Below are 16,866 nucleotides of genomic sequence, written 5' to 3' on the forward strand. Positions count from 1 at the left end.
AGAGTGGACTCCGTGATTGTAACAGTCTTTCTATATGAGGAACGGCACCCTCTGGTGATACACCCGACCTTTGGCAATAATATCAGGTCATAGCGTACAAACACATAAACATACTGACATAAACGCTAAAATGTGAGTTGGTGACAGAGACTATTGAGATGTTCATAGGCGCGGGAATAATCCTGACATTCCTCCTCCTCTTAACTATTCACGAACATGGTCGAGCGAACCAAGAGCAAGTAGCGTGTGCGGCGTGTGACTTCTCTTCAAAGCTGCTGGGCCCTCGCGTCTGTTCCTCCTGGTGGACTATTCTGCAAGCACAGAGTAGTGCGTGGAGTACTGGACTCTTCATTCATACCACTCAGGAATTTCCTCATATACACATAAGTGTCTTGAACTCTTGTCCACGGCTCCTTCTTCATTCTTAACTGTTCATAATAACACTTTCACAGAAGTTGTCAGTTTTTACCGACACACATCTCTTGTGTAGATATAGGACCCACATAGGTGCTAGACATACGGCTCTTTTTCAGGCCACGAATATCTCCTCCACTCTCTCACATCTCCTGCACCAGCGCTAGATCGGCTCCCTGTCACAGATTCGAGGAAAGTGTATTGTCACGCGCTAGTGTCTGCGTCTGCCCTAATACTCTGGGACTTGACTCCAAGCAAGACATACAGCGAAGTACCGTCAGTCTTCTGCAATAATGAGACCAGCTTGGTCACTGTGTAACCACAGCAGACATGGAAAATTACAACCCAGATGCATCTCTATAGATGGTGTATCTAACAGCGTTGCACGAACCCACTGCTATTATACAACGATTATATGTGACGAGACAGATAACTAGCTTGCTGGACTTACTATCTAGCCCGCGCTACATCAGAGAAACGAAAGCATGCTGACCGGGACAACCTCAAACGTACTCGATTGCACCAGGGAAATGGGCGGTGGTGTGCGTGTCATCAGCCACATTCCTGTATTTTGCGATATGCCACTCGTAGTTGTCTGCGAAATGCTTCTCTCCGACACAGCAGCTACTGGCTCTTTATCTGTCACTTTTATCTCTCCTGTGACTCTCTCACTTGTTAGAGAAAGCACTCCTAGGAGAGCAGAGAGTCACGGATTCTCTTCCTTAATAATGATTTAATTGGAAATGAGACTATAGCAGGTCAGTATTTGAATAGACAATAATCATAGATTTTACCATAGATATCCTATCCACCCCACCCTTCTCTATCTCTACCTTTTCTTAGGATTTCAACTCTTTCTCAAACTTTTATGGCTTTTTCTTCAAATTGTTGATTATTATTTACATTTATATTTAAGTATAATAATTAGATAAGTGAGTTGTTTTCATAATTTTCTGCAACATAGTGCAAGTGGATTTCCCGAGATGTTTCTGACATTCATTGATACTTGCAGACCATCTAAACGCAGATGTTCGATTGCTAGGATGTTCCCCTGAGCGCCAGCTGGCTAGTAGAGTCTTTTATTTATTTATTTAAAAACAGAAGGTCTCACTAATGTAAGTTCCTGTGATCATGCTGGGACTCACTGCGGGCTCCTCACAAGCCTTCCACCTGCTCCGCCTCCCAGTGGTGGATTAAAAGTGTTTGCAACCACACGCTAAGTTTATATGCAGAAAGCACATCTCCCTCCTTTCTATATCAGGAAGCTGAGCTCCAATCTCGAAGGTGACTTTTACCTCTCGCTGAGCGTCCATTCTAACACAGTATGAACGAAGAAGTGCTCTTATCACAAAGGCGCCGCTGGGCTTTTCTGCCATGTGGATATTCCTTGACGATTAACTAGCGCACTCATTGCTCATGTCCTATTCCTGTGCACATGGTCATATGCTCGCATACGTGCTCATTTTTCAGATGGCATACATTAGCCACATGCTTTATAGCAGCCGCTCCTTCAATTGAGGTAGTGAAGTAGATACGCAAGTTATTCTAGTGGAGGATGGTGCCGCGAGGGTCAACCACCTGGGACTTGGGTTTCGCCCTTCATCAAGATATAGTCAGAAGATGAGATGATCACATACTACCTCCAGTCGAGAGGTGAGAGCGAATCTTGCTCTACACTTGCAGAGGACTACAGCTAGTCGTTTGGCGCTCTTATACCTCATACACGAAGTAACTCGAGAAGAAAGATTTCTTCAACTCCTCTAGTATATTTTCAACTAACTCATCGTGAGAATGTGAGCTACATTGTGATCCCGTGGGAAGCTTAAGTCGTAGAGAATACTAATCTCATTGCCCTTCATATGTTAGACATAACAGGGGTTCACCATGGTGACTTTACCTAACCTGACCATTTCCTGTGTTAATAGAGACCCGTGTCAAGAGCGCACTTGTAGTTCCATAGAGTCTTGTGGGAACTAAAGGTATGCAGAGCAGTATGGCGAGCAATTCCCAGTCCCAGCTCACCATTGTGTATCTTAGTAGGGCTTTATTGCGTGGGTAAACGTGAGATGACACACTGCACATATGCCAGACTGCGGGGCCCATTCCGGCAACTCTAATTAGATACGACACATTTCCATTCAACGCTCATGCTCGGAGGCCCTTTCAGCACCACTAGTCCTCGAGTTGCAAATATTTAGTACATTATAGTCATTGGCAAGAAACATATGACTGAATATACAGGCAGTGCTTTGACCATCGCTGTGAGGTAAGAAGCTGGGAGTATTCTCTCCATATCTGGTGGATATGTCACGGCCAGCCATATTTAGAGGTACTGTGATGCCAACAGCTGGGGTCAACGGACATATGAGACTTGAAAGGCCACCGTCCTCTACAGTATTCCCAACGACTCTACCCACCTGCTCTGCACAACGGCCATTAGCTTACGGACCAAAAGCTAAGGCTCACTACTTACGCTAAGATGCTCCAGGCACTGTGCTCACCTCTCAAGCACTTCAAGACGTGGTCAAGTGTCCCATATGCAACTACGACTGATGAGAAGTCAATATGCATGCGGATCCTTCGAGATGTGTTCAGCCTCTGAAGACACTGCAGAGCCATACAGATAAGCACCAAGGCACCCTCTTCTATACTCCTGTTCAACTGGAAACTTTATGGATATTCATGTATTGAGACCTTATACTTTAGGTGGTGGGCCTCTGTCGAATGGCCAACTGCGAATGAAAGAAAGTGGCATTTTCTCTTTACAGTAGGCTATGGGCTGAAGCAGCATTACAATCTCCTAGATCCTTGTTGTGTTGGGAATAAGGATGTATATTTAGAAAGTGGAACCTTAGGGAAATAAAATGCGTCTGTAAGGATAAGAAGTGGCCCATACATAGTAGGGTGTACATACGCTGTCCTCGAGATCGAGACCATAGAGAGTCACTAATGCCAATGTTACAGTTGCACTCATGTCTTAGACATGGAACCAAACGGAGTTAAGGATACCAGTCCACAGTGACTAGTCCCTAATGGTTGGCTCTTGGCTTGAGGTCCAATTAGATTTAGTCTCTTGGTCTAGTGAGTCGCGGATGGGTTGTATTATAACTGCCACGGTGTCGTTTTTGATGTATATCCCATCTCGAGGTGCTGGAAAGTACCCTCCGATGAAGCTATGCTGGCCATTAGTCGTATCACAGATGGTGTCATTTGTAGGAGATGCGACCGAACTCTCGCACAACCTGAAGAACACTGACCTCATCTGATTGAGTATTAGCCCCTATGTGGGTGTTGTTAATAAGCTATGCGCGTCAGTCACAAACTACTTTCTCCATAAAAACACAATAAGAACTAAATGATTCGAATATACACGAAAATACACCCCGAAATCTGACATGGGGGCATCTACAATTCACAATGCTCAGCTAAAAAAAACGCGATCTTGTCCAAAACACAGACCCTCCTATTGGGGTGTCCTGTCGAGGCGATGGCTCAGCACTAAAGGCACTTAGTAAGCATGAGACAGGCTCCGGCAGTGTAGGATGTAGTAATTTACTTACGACTATGATGTTTAGTATGTAGTATTGTAGAGACTTCTGACACTGAGAACAAGTGAATCTCTGATTCTTAGGATCTTTTGTTCCTGTTGAGTTGCAGGGTCAAACACCAATATGATAAGTTTGTTTCATCTTATTATATTTATTTTTTCATGCTTTGTTGTTAACCCTTAGAGGCTTATTCTTCTCTAATGAAAGGAAGAAAGGGAGTGGATCCCAGTGGTAGGAGATTTGGGGAGGAATTGGGAAGTATTGGGAGAGGAGAAACTATATACAGTATATATTGCATAAGAAAAAATCTATTTTCAAAAAAAGGAAAAATGTTCATTTTTAAAAGTGATTAATGGCACTGACAATCTTTGGTTAAATTAACTTTGTTTTTAAAAGAGTAACATTCTTAACACTCGAAGTGAAATTTGAGAGCTTGCTATCAAATTTGAGAATTTTTCAGATTACTAAAATTTCTCTGACTACTCAATAGTGAGGGGGTTAAATGTAGAGTGAATTCTGTGAATGATACAAATGCCTAGAAGTCCAGACAGAGTCTTCAGAGATGCAAGCATGAAAGAGATTCTAAGAATAACAAAACAGATTCTAAGAATAACTCATAAGACTGAAACAATAAAGACATTTGACAAAAGTAAATTTTTTTTGTCATGAAAACAGACAAACTAGGGGTAGTGCATTAGGGGCACAAGTGAAAAACCACTGCCAACTCAGTACTCAGTGAGGGCACTGATGCTTTCTCTCTAAGACCAGGATAGCAACAAAGATGGTGTTATGGCCACTTTTCTGCAGTATTCTGACAGACAGAGCAATTAGGCAACACAAATAAATAAAGATGAAGTTGGTCAATTAATTGGTTATAAAATAGATATGGAGATTACATGAACTTATTTATGGAAAATCCTAAAGATTCTACAGAAGTTTCTGAAACTAGTAAACAAATATACCCATCTGAGCTCTACTACTGTATGTTAATACTGCTGCAAACAGTTAGATGTTATGTTTGTCATGTGTACAGAGAAGCTAAGTAACAAGGAAGACTCAAGTGAGACCCATGTATCTCCCTGAGAAGAAGAAGTAGAAAAGATTTTGTGGATGGATGGGAGGGAATGTGGGGATGGGAAGAGGAGGCAACAGGTGGGGGAAGGTGTACTTGGAGTAATCACTGGAAAGGTGATGCATTTTGGGAGCAATGTGAAAAACTACTAGAGTGGAAACTTCCTGGAATCTATAAGAGTGACCCTAGTAAAGACTTCTAGTATTGAGGGAAGGTAGCCTGAACCAGGCATCTTCTATAAACACAGAAGACTTCTAGCAGTGGGACTGAGACACCAATTAAGACATAAAACATTCGACCTACAATCTGTCCGTCCTGAAAAACGTACTGGTGTAATGTGAATCAGAACTTCTGAGAGTGGCCAACCAATGACTGCACCAAATTAAAGCCCATGCCATGAGAGGAAGCCCAGACCTGACACTGCCTGGATGGCCAGGAACCAGAGGTGGGACAGCCCAGAAATTCAGAATAGATCAAAACATGACTGGAAAAACATTTCTTTTTTTTTTTTTTTTTTTTCAAGACAGGGTTTCTCTGTGTAACTTTGCACCTTTCCTGGAGCTCACTTTGTAGCCCAGGCTGGCCTCAAACTCACAGAAATATGCCTGGCTCTGCCTCCTGAGTGCTGGGATTAAAGGCATGTGCCACCACCACCCAGTTGGATAGTCATCAAAGAGGCATCTTCCTACACACAGCCAAACACTTGGCAGTGCCAGGGGAACACTACAGAATATGAGAAGGAAGGATGGTTGGAACAAGAGGAATCAAGGACACCATGAAAACAAACACAAACAATTAAGCAAGGCTTAGAGAGGATCACAGAAACTGAAATGATAATCACAGACCCTGAATGGGCTATTCCTTGGGCCAGAGCATGCAATTTATAATGATGTAGATGGGCATTCTTGTGGAACTCCTAAGAGTGGAAGTGGGGACATCTCTGACTTTGTTGCCTGCCCTTTGGAAACTTTTATTCATAATGGTTTGCCTCTTCCAGCTCTGATATGAGGGATTATATTAAGTCTATTATAACTTGTTATGCCATGTTCTATAGATATCCGTGAGAGATCTGCTATTTTTTGAAGAGAAACAGAAGAGTGGATGTGAAGTAGAGGGGAAGTGGGGTTTATGGAGGAGTGGAGGGAGGGAAAACTGTGGTCAGGATGTTATATATGAGAGGGGAATTAAGAAAGGAAAGAAATACATATTAACAGGAAACACACTCATATGTCAGGTCCCACTGTGAATGCCACTCTCAGGATGGAAACAGTATGATCTGCCCTTGCATGAAGGATTTTACATCTGTGTATCAAACACACTGTGAATTATGGCCTTTTAGAAACCAGCTATGTCCACAGTGAAACATGGGCAGACCTTTGTCCTGTTACTTTTCCTCATTTCACATGGATGACTGGTGTATGGGTAACATTGGGCCTAGGTGAATTAGTTAAACAGGGAATGTATTTAACTATATGAGAGGATGTTTTTCTCTAAGCAATCAATGTATCATTTTCACAGCAGACTCAGAGTATCCAAACCTTTGAGGGCTATTGAAATTAGTTTCCATAAATCTGAGGGTTTACTTTATATTAGAACCACAAACTAAGCTCTTAAGATCTTTGAATTTTTGTTTACCATATTGATGCCTTTATTTTTCTTTTAAGACAACATCACTTTAAATCCCAGCCCTCCCTTGTACACACATCTATCCCAGGATTATAGGCATGAGTCACCATTCTGGCTGTACCTGAGTAATAACAAATCATTTTTGCCACATAACTTTTCTCCATGTTATACCTCATTGATAAAGAAATGACAGCATTCTCCTGTGGGATGAGAGGAGAGGTCACCCACTCATCATGGCCAGGAGACTGGGAGACTGGTCTCCAAACTGAATTGGTTGGAAACCTCACACTGATACTCTCCAGCATCCTCATTCCTGACAGGATCTATTCTGAGTCCGCACTTTGTTGGGGACAGAGTCATCCTCTCTGTGAGCTGCAGATTCTTTTTATTGAAGATCCAACGGATAGAGATGTCAGTGTCACGTGAAATGCAGGTTAATGTCACAGATGTACCTCCTGTAACTGTGGTATCAGTGATTCTCACAAAGGGCTGTGTCACATGCTCTGTGAAGAAATAGAGGAGAGTACCAAATGACAGCAATTTAGAGAGTTCAACAAGGCCCTCATCAGTTTATACTTTGTAAAGCTTCCAAGGGGCAGAATTAGCCCTGTAGCTATAAACATATCTTGTACTTTGGATCTACCAGCCAAGGACTGTGTGACCCTGATTCAGGCACTTTTTCTTGTCTCACTTTCCATGTAATAGGACACACAGTCCACGATCATTCTGTGTCCATGAGTTAAGGTTAGTTATGAGCAATGGTGTGAACTTGGGATGGGGAGCTGCTCACATCAGCAACATCTACTACTATTGACCTGCAAAAGAGAATTTCCTTGCCTGGACCCTGAGATGAAGGAGGAATCTGGAGTGTCTGCCTCCTCTGTTTCTTCCCTTGGTGCTTTGACCTTCCTGTGAAGTCTCAGAACAATAGGCTAATGCCCCAAACACTTGTCCACTGAGACTCAGGAGAAGGAGAGGCACAGGTGACCTACTTAACTGCAGCTGTAATGGCAGTACACAGCTGGTTCTATACTCTGTGGGATAGTCAGTCCCATGACTTGGACAGTCAGTAAAGCCTTGTTCCCTGAAAGCTCTCACGGGATATCTGCAGTAACAATTAGAAAAAGCTGCCCAATGTCACCTTGTGTCCAGTCATGAGAAAAGTTTTGAAGTCAGGGCTTTCTGGTGTTCTCTGTGAGAACCCTATGGCTTCATCAGTCAGGGCCTGCCTGACTCCCAAAAAGTCTTTCTGGGGCCATGTGCATGGTGAGAGCTCCAAGGGTCTGGGCTGCAGCTGACATCCTGGGGCTGAGTTTACCCAGCACAGTTCCACTTCTTTGCAGGTAACAACATGTGAGGGGTTCAGATCTATTCTAATTTTCTAACTATATGTGTCCTGTACTTGGGACCCAAACCCTAGTGGGGAACGCAATGAACTGTGGAAGAGAGCAGGCACAGCTCAATCCTGACAGTTTAGTATATGAAGTAGAATAAGCCATGTCTAGCAGTTGGAGACCATAGAGAATCACTTACTCTGTACGTAAAATTCCACATGTATTTTTTTATAATTGAAATCATTGGTTAAAATTTCTAGTGTGTATATTCCTGCATCTTTTTCAGTGACATCCTGGAGCATCAGGGAACCATTATTGTACAATATCCATCCTCTTCTGTGGGCAGGCCCCCAGGAGATGGAATCAATGATTTCGACGTATTCTACAATTTTAAGGTCTGGGTTCCTATTCTTTGATTTGTACCAGAAAAATGCTTTCAGATCTTCTGGAAGATTATGGACTTGGAGAAGTACACCTTCACCTTCAGCAGCATATCGAGGCTCTGGTTGGATGATGAGTTGAGAAGTGAGAGCATTACAGAACACAGAAAGGGAAGCTGTGAGGGAAGAGAAAAAAGCCATCACATGGGGGATCACTGTGCTTGATGAAAAGATGGTGATCTCCATCCTGAGAAGATGGATTCAGCACTCAGCCTAGAGGTGCAGGTGTGTGTGTGTGTGTGTGTGTGTGTGTGTGTGTGTGTGTGTGTACCCCACTTACTGAAGGGCAGAAACATGACCTCCTCCTTCCCAACAGTGCCCCTGAAAGTGTCATGTCCAGTGCATGGAACTGTTCCCTTGCATTTCTACATGGCTGCTCCCTCACTGCCCTCAGTCAGACACTGCACACATTCATGCACACTGGGGTTTGAGATGATGCCTCCCCTGAACTCAACAAGCCTGGGACCTCCACTTTCTAGGTTTTTATTCTTCATTTTCCTTTGAGTCAACACTCAATCCCTGACCCCACCTAATAAATGCACTTGCTGCTCTGTAAAGTACCCCTTAGGTCTGAGCCTATGTAGGGCTGGGAGCAGTCTCATCTTCAAGGCAGTCTCGGGTCTTCAAAAGGCTTGGGTACTAGGCTGGCTGCTTTTATGTCAATTTCAAACAAACTACAGTCATTTTGCTAGACAAGGTCTGAGTTGAAAACACTACCACCAAACTGGCCTGTGGGCAAAAGTATAGTATATTTTTTTAAAGTGGGCATTGATGCAAAATAATTGAGACAAATGTATGCAGTTCAAGCCCTGGGACAGGAGTCCTAGGTGATGTAAGAGAGCTGGTTGAGCAAGCATGAAAAGCAACCAATAGGAAGCACTGCTCCATGGTCTCTGTACCAGTTCCTGGATTTTATTTATGACACTCAATTTGGAGCTAATAAATACCCAAGTTTGACATGGATGTTTTGAAACCATTGTTCCCTATCAGGTTTGTTAGAGCAGAACACTAGAAAAATATGCTCCCCTGGGTCACTTTAGTACAGTCTTGAAAAGATGACAGGATTCAGGCCTCCCTGGTCTAGAGCCCCAAGAGCCTGGGCTGACTCTGACATCTTAGGCTGAGTTACTTTCCATCAAGGTCTTCCATGATGCAGGTGGAGTCAGAAGATAGAAGATGCTCTATGGTCTTTTGTCTCTACCAGTGTGTTCTGCACTAAGTGCTCAAACCTCCCCATGTGTACACTGGGCAGAGGTAAGGGAGAACAGGGCAGCTATGACAGCCCTGTGTGTCTAAGCCCCACCCAGAGCTGAACAGTCACACTTACTGTCCACCTGGAGTTGCACTCGTGCTTCTTCATTTCCCATGTCTGTTCTCAGAATTCGTAGAGTGTACAATCCACGGTCGTTCTGAGTGACACTGTGAATAAGCAGGGATCCATCACTGTACAGTGTCTCCCTGCCACTGTATGCAGGTCCCCACAGATTTGGTTTCCTGCCTTGTATATGTCGGATAGCCAAAAGGTTCTTGACTCCAACCATTCCTTTGTACCAGGAAAAGTCTTCAATATTCTCTGGGGGATTGCGAATGAGTAGAAGAACACTTCTCCCTTCAGCAACTTTGGGTGGCATTGATTCAATAGTGGGCTGGGAAGAGGCAGCAAGGCGCCCACACTTCCATAGGAAGGCTAGAAGGGAAGAGAGAGATCCATTTAAATTCAGAATTTTGCATTTGACTAAGCTGAGGCCCCGTGTCCTGAGCAGCTGTGTACATTGTGAAGCCGAGGTTTTGTGGGTGAATGTTGCCCTACGCTACTTGGTAGATGTCTGCACATGACTTTCATGTTCTCAGTGTCCCCACACTTGTCATTTCCACTATAGAGCTCTATCTCTTCAGTTGTCAACATGGCCCTGACTTACTGCCATCAGATCCCTGATCATATTTACACTGGATTGGTGTTGGGGTGATGCCTGCCTGACCTCTTCCCCTACAGACCCTGTGTCTTCACTCTCTGATTTTGCTGTTTTTCTGCTCCTCTTGGAGTTGCAGCCAACACCTGAATCACTATCTAGCTTTCTATACTTCAAGTCCATTCAAACTGAGATATCATAAGAACCATAAGTTTTCTTGTACTTTTTTAAATAATGCCTAATTTTTTTTCAGATACATGAATAATATCCCAGAACCCTGTATGCCCACGGACTTATTTAAGACACTCATAGGTTTAGGGATACAGTATTGAATCATTCTATTTGCTTTGATTATTTTTTACCCTTGTTTACATATTATACTTGTTTGTGAGTAGTGTGTGTGTGGGGGGGGGTCAGGACACAGTATTTAAGTGCAGGTCAGAGGACTTCCATTCATTGGACTCAGCTAGCCACACAACAAAGCAAATGCCTATATTCATTGAATCACATCAGTGATCCACACCAGCTTAATTTTGGGGGGCCATCAAGCTGAGAGCATTAATCTTCAGAATATTGTGGTCATGCTGACTAATTTTATGTAAGAACAGTGTCTTCCCTACACTTACTGTTTAGTTTTCAGTGAGAGCATCCTAAAGCTGAGCCTCGCTCCCATACTATATTTTCTCCCCTACAAACACTGAGACAATACTCTTGTCCTCATACCACTCAGGAGGCTCCATACAGTATATTAGTCCTGTCCTCTAACAAACTGTCACTTCCTTGTCTCCTCATCTGTAGGCAGGGGCCCCTGAGATGTGGTGCACCCTTTGCAGAGGAGTACAAAGAGGCCTCCATTGTCTCAGTAAGCTGATCTGTCATCACTCTGAGGAACTTCAGCTCCATCATAGCTCCCAAGCTCTGCTGTCTTTCCCCCACCTGAGATGAGCTTCTTCCCAGGAAGGAGCACCTCCCAGAGTCTGATGGGCTGAGGGTGGGTCAGTGTACAAAACACTGCTCTGCACCTCCAGTTTCAGTGCTGCCCCATGTTCCTCATTCTCTATGTTTCTGTCCACTAGAACACAGAGAGAGTCAAGGGTAATGATCATCCCTGTGACATGAGACAATAGTGGCTGACTCAGGGACTGCACTCTTTTGTGTCCTGGCCTAGGTCTGTCAACACCAAAAAAGGGTAGAACTGTACAATCATGTGACAAAGAAACCCAGCTGGACACCCAGTCTGCCCTGAGTTTTCAATGCTCTGCAAACACGGAATTTGCTCTCAGCATTAAGGTGACAAAACTGACTTTGAGGCTCCAGAGGGACCAGGAGAGTGATGTGTGGGGAAAAAGAACAAAACTGCTCTCATTGGAGTCTCCATTAGACTGGGTTCTGACCTAGGTCAAAGGCCCAAGATGTGTCAGGAGTCACATCTTGGGTATGAGAGGAAGTGACCTGATTTTGGGGAAAGGGCTGTGAGCTCCTTCATCCTGTGAAGGATTTTTAAGATCATGCTCCCACTTCTTCTATTTGCTGAGCCTTGCAATCAGTCTGCACATTTGCTCCATGATCTTTCTGAGATTCCTTAGACCTCTATCTAGTTGATTTCCCTTGGATATTGTGTATTTCACAAAGGAGATGCATAATGTGTGGTAAACAGAACAGGATCTCCTAGCAGTGTAGCAGACACATTAAGCAAATTGTAGGTATGAGAATGATGTTACTATCATTTCCAAGTCTATAAAAATGGATGGAACCAGGCTACTAGATAAGTTCCTGATTCAGGAAAATACTTCTCTGCCAGTTCATTGTTTGTCATGATGACATCCCTGGTGTCCAACAGAGGAATTACAATTCCTGTCTGGGAACCTGTCAGATCAGCACAGCCTGTAGCCACTTGTCTGCAGAAGAGAATTCCCCAAGCTGGACCCAGAGGACAAGCACTTGTCAGGAGAACCTGTGTCCTCAGTCCCTCTCCTTGGGGACAATAAGCTTCATGTGAAATGCCTAACAAAACAGGTAGTTAATGACCTGGACATCTGTTGAGTTATGCTCCCCTGCTGATTCTCTGAAGAATATGGCCAAGGGACATAGCTCAACCAAGGCCCTCATGACAGCACACTGCCTAGTTCCACACATCACAAGACATGGACTACTTAGGAGCACTATTCTCTGCCTTCAGGGAGTCAAAACGCAACACTTATAAAATGCTTCTCATGGACACCTGTAGTTGAGTCTGGGACAGAGATCTGGAGACAAGGTGTCCTGGTGCTCACGTCTCTGTGAGGATCCCGTGTTTTCCTCAACCAGGCACAATGTTGATTCCCTTGATGTCTTTCTCAAGGAAACATTCCTGGTAAGAACACCCAGAGTCTAGGCAGAAGCTGATAATCTTGGTTGCATTACTTACCATGCATCCACCTGTATGCAGGGTGAAGTCAATGAAGAATGTGGATCTATTGCCATTATTCTATATCATATATTTCTTCCACTAAATGCTCAAACCCCAACACAGGCCATAGAGAATGTAGGCCCAGACTTCCCTCCTGCATGTATCCAGTGAAATGAACCTCACCCAGCTCACAGAGTTCACAATGCATTACTTACCAGACACGTGAAAGTACATGGATGTTGTAGATACAGTTTTTCCGTGTCTATTATAGGTTCGTAGGGTATAGATTCCTGTGTCCTTCTGGGTGACATTTTCGATTAACAGGGATCCATTATGATATATTGTCTCTCTATCACTGTGCACATGTCCTGGCCCACTTACAGTATTGTCCATTGTATACATTGCAATTCTTTGTGTCATATTCATTAGCCCTTTAAACCAGGCAAAGGTTGTAAGATTCTTTGGCAGATCATGGACAAGGAAAAGGACGTTTTCTCCTTCAGCCACTTGGAGTGGAAGTGACTCAATAGTCACATGGGCCATGGTGGACAGGTGCCAGGAGGTTAAGAGGGAGGCTAGAAGGGAATTGAGAAAAATCACCAACATTAAGCAGGTGTGATCATCACACAGCTTTGGTGTGTGAGTAGGGAGTGTTGACCCTCCTTTGCAGGCATGAGCATCAAGACTTCCATTGACTCACAGTGTCTAAGTGTGTCAGTAACTCTCTTAGGAATTCACTGCTCTGGTATCTGCCTGGTTTCCCCCCTCAGTGTCCCATATCCTTTCTTACAGAGAGTAATTAGTGTGAGAAACAATGTCTCTCTGAACTCCTCCTCTGGAAAGTCTTCACTTTCTGACTTTTCCTCTGTTCTCTTTGTAATTCTAGTCAACACTTGGCCTCACCTTTTAGATATACCAACATCAAATCCACTAGATTCAGAGATTTTTGTTTGTGCATTTGTTTTTTGCTTTGGTTTTGGTTTTGGGTTTTTGAGGCAGGGTTTCTCTGTGTAGCTTTGGCTGTCCTGGAACTTGCTCTGTAGACCAGGCTGGCCTAGAGCTCACTGAGATCAACTGCCTCTGCCTCCCAAGTGCTTGGATTAAAGGCCTGAGCCACCACCTCCCATCCAGAATCAGGGAATTGTAATGAGTCTGAACTTTTTGAAAGGTTCATTTCCTGAAAAAGACTCAGATACAAGTGGATAAAGGAAAAAAAGAAAGGAAGGGAGAAGGAATGTGACTCCGTGGATTTATCTTCATAGTTCCTAGGTTTGGAGCTTATGACAATAATTATATTCAAGTGTGAAATAAATGATTTTGGATTTACTTACATAAGTACATGTGTATATTTGTGAAGGCTGGTGTCTCCTTTTGCACATATAAAGATGTTTTCTACAAATATGTGTGGGGGCACATCTGTCACGGTGTGCATGAGCGTGATCATGGCACAGGACCTATGTGGAGGGCATAGTAGACCCTGCAGGAGTCTGTTCTCTATCTACTGTGTGGGAGCTGAGGGTTGGTTTCAGGTTGTCATATCTTCACACACTGAGACATCTCACTAACCCTCCCCTGTTTTATTTCTATTTGGAGGATCATGCTGCCATGTTTGGGAACAGCTGTCTTCAGAACATTGCAACCAATGTAACTCACTGTGAACATGGAGTGTTTGAGCCTTCTCCCTTATCATCATCACCTGCTGTCCTCTGAGAGCTTCAGGCTGCTGAATATCTGTCCCTCACTTTACCTTCTGCCCCGTGACTGCAAACAGAAACCTTGAGTCTCTTCTCAGGATCCTGACTTTTTAGGATACTCCAGCCTGCTTCCAAATTCCCCTCCCCCACACAGTTGGTATACCGACCTGTGAGCCAAAGCCCCTGCCAGGGGGTACACCCCTTCCAGAGAAGCACAGAGGATTCCCCCATCAATGCTCTCACTTGCTGTCCTTCCATCTGAGGAGAAGAGCCTCTCACCTCGAACACAGACCTCAGGCTCTGCTGTTCTTCCTCCTTATGGGCTATGATTTTTCTGAGACAGGAGCACTTCCCAAAATCCAATGGGTTATGAGTGATGTGACTTGAGTCCAAGGCACTGTTCGATCTCTTCCACTCTCAGTGCTGTCCTGCATCCCTCTCAACTTGCCTTTATGCTTCTCCTCCAAGCAACTCATTGAGCAACAAGGCTGATAAGCATCCCCATGCCCTTAGAGAACAACAGCTCATCCCAGCCCTGACATCTGCTGTGTCCTTGGGACTGTCAGCACCAAAGAGGCAGCCTCCATCATGCGTATGTGTCCTTGTGACACAGAGATCCAGCTGAATACCAAGTCTACCCTGTGCTCTCAATGCTCTTAGAAGGTGATATTTACTTAAAACCTGCAGGAAGTTGACAGAAATGTCTCTGAGGGCTGGGAAGAGACTAACTGAGTGATGACTAGGGATGAAGATCAATCCTTTATCACTAATGTCACAAGTCAAATTAATGATCCAGGACAGAGCCCCAGGAACAGTTGTGTGAGGAGTATCATGTGCTGGAGAAGAGGTGACCTGTGTGTCCTTGAAAGGACTATGGGTTCCCTCTTCCTATGGATGACTTCAAGGCAATATTCAAGCATTATGTGTTGGGTGTACTTATGTCCTCGCTGATCTTCCTAGGTCAACTTTGCCCTTTCCTAAATGATTACCTACTGGTAATCTTTCTTGTCTTCCCCTATGAAAGATGCCAGCAGGAAGGACATATTCAAAGTCCCCATGCAGAAAGATGTTCTCAGACAAAGGAAGGATAAAGTAGGTCAGAGCAGGGTCTAGGGAGGGAGCTCAAGGTTAGCAGGGACAGAGACTGAAAGCAGTCTGCTAGATCATGGGTCAGGGGAACAATTTCAGAGCATTGAGCATATGCCCTGCTATTGCCCCCTGGAGATCACTAAGAAAAATGTAATGTCATGTCAAGAGATACAGCAAGCATGGTCAAGAAGCCAAAAGTTAACTTCCCTGATAAGTTAGGTACAGGTAGGATGCAGGGCCTGTCATCACAATCACTGTGCTCTTCAGGATTCCTAATCCCTTCTACTGTAAGATGGGTCTAGATGTCGTTCAAGATTTGTCCTGGGAAGCCCTGGACTAAAGTTAGAAGTGGTATGAATCCAGAGGAAGGGCATTCTCAGAGAAGCCTTGTGCTCAGGAAATTTTGGAGGAAAGAACTGGGATATTTCTCTTGAGACTAAAAGGACAGGGGAAAGCTGAGCATGGTGGTGAATTCGTTTAGTTCCAGCACTAAGGAAGCAGAGGCAGGAGGGTCTCTTAGATCCAGGACAGATTTGTTCCAGGACAGCTGGGGTTACATAGAGAAATCCTGTCAGGCAAAAAATAAAAAGGAGAGGACACTAATTTATGGACTGAACATGCACCATATGTCCATACTGTCTAAATACTACTTTCTCTTTCCTCAGAGGGTGCTAAGGAGGTTTGATCTTGAGTACAAATCACATTCATTCAAATAGACCTGTCTTCCATATATACTATTCTATGTTTCTCTTGCTGTTAAAAAAACACTCTGAAAAAGAGCAGCTTATGAGAGTAGAGTCCATCTTCCTATTGGGGCTGTGTTATATTGTAGCAGTGAAGGAAGTCAAGGCATAATGCTTGCTGCTTGCTGTCTCATTCACATGCCCACACTCTGGTTGAACTTAGCTAGCTTTCCTGTACAACCAAGAACTAATTGCCTAGTAATGATGCTACCCACAGTGGTCTAGGCCTCTTGTATGAATTAAGACATTCACTCACATAAATCTACAGCCTAATCAGACTTGGTTACACCTCTGTTTTCTTGTTGTTGTTTTGTTTTGTTTATTTATTTATACCACAGTTTCCACTCCGTCCTCTCCTCCCAGGCCCTCTGCCCACGCCCCTGATTTCCCTTCATCCACATGTTTAGTTTTATGCCAATACAATATGGTTTTTCTTGCTATAGCTCTATAGTAGAGCTTCAAATTAGGAATAGTGATACCTTGAGAAGTTCCTTTATTGTACATGATTGTTTTAGCTACCTCAGGTTTTTTTTTTTTCTATAAGAATTTGAGTATTGTGTTTTGAAGGTCTGTAAAGAATTGTTATGATTTTGAGCTGGGTGGTGGT

At 43.8% G+C, this 16,866-nt stretch overlaps 2 protein-coding genes across 2 annotated transcripts in view; one reads left to right on the forward strand and one right to left on the reverse strand.

Moving 5' to 3' along the window:
- LOC114685891 (pregnancy-specific glycoprotein 22-like) overlaps positions 1-16,866 on the forward strand; it is a 577,069-nt gene that overhangs the window by 408,017 nt on the left and 152,186 nt on the right. The gene's annotated exons all lie outside the window — the stretch shown is intronic.
- LOC114685896 (pregnancy-specific glycoprotein 22-like) lies at positions 6,892-14,658 on the reverse strand. Its single transcript, XM_028860541.1, has 5 exons — positions 14,595-14,658; positions 12,949-13,308; positions 9,762-10,121; positions 8,194-8,550; positions 6,892-7,163 (listed from the first exon to the last, which is right to left on the reverse strand). The coding sequence occupies exons 1-5, from the start codon at positions 14,656-14,658 to the stop codon at positions 6,892-6,894; spliced, it is 1,413 nt and encodes a 470-aa protein (XP_028716374.1).

The sequence above is a fragment of the Peromyscus leucopus genome, chromosome 1 (assembly GCF_004664715.2).
Source record: "Peromyscus leucopus breed LL Stock chromosome 1, UCI_PerLeu_2.1, whole genome shotgun sequence".
Classification (NCBI taxonomy): Eukaryota; Metazoa; Chordata; class Mammalia; order Rodentia; family Cricetidae; genus Peromyscus; species Peromyscus leucopus.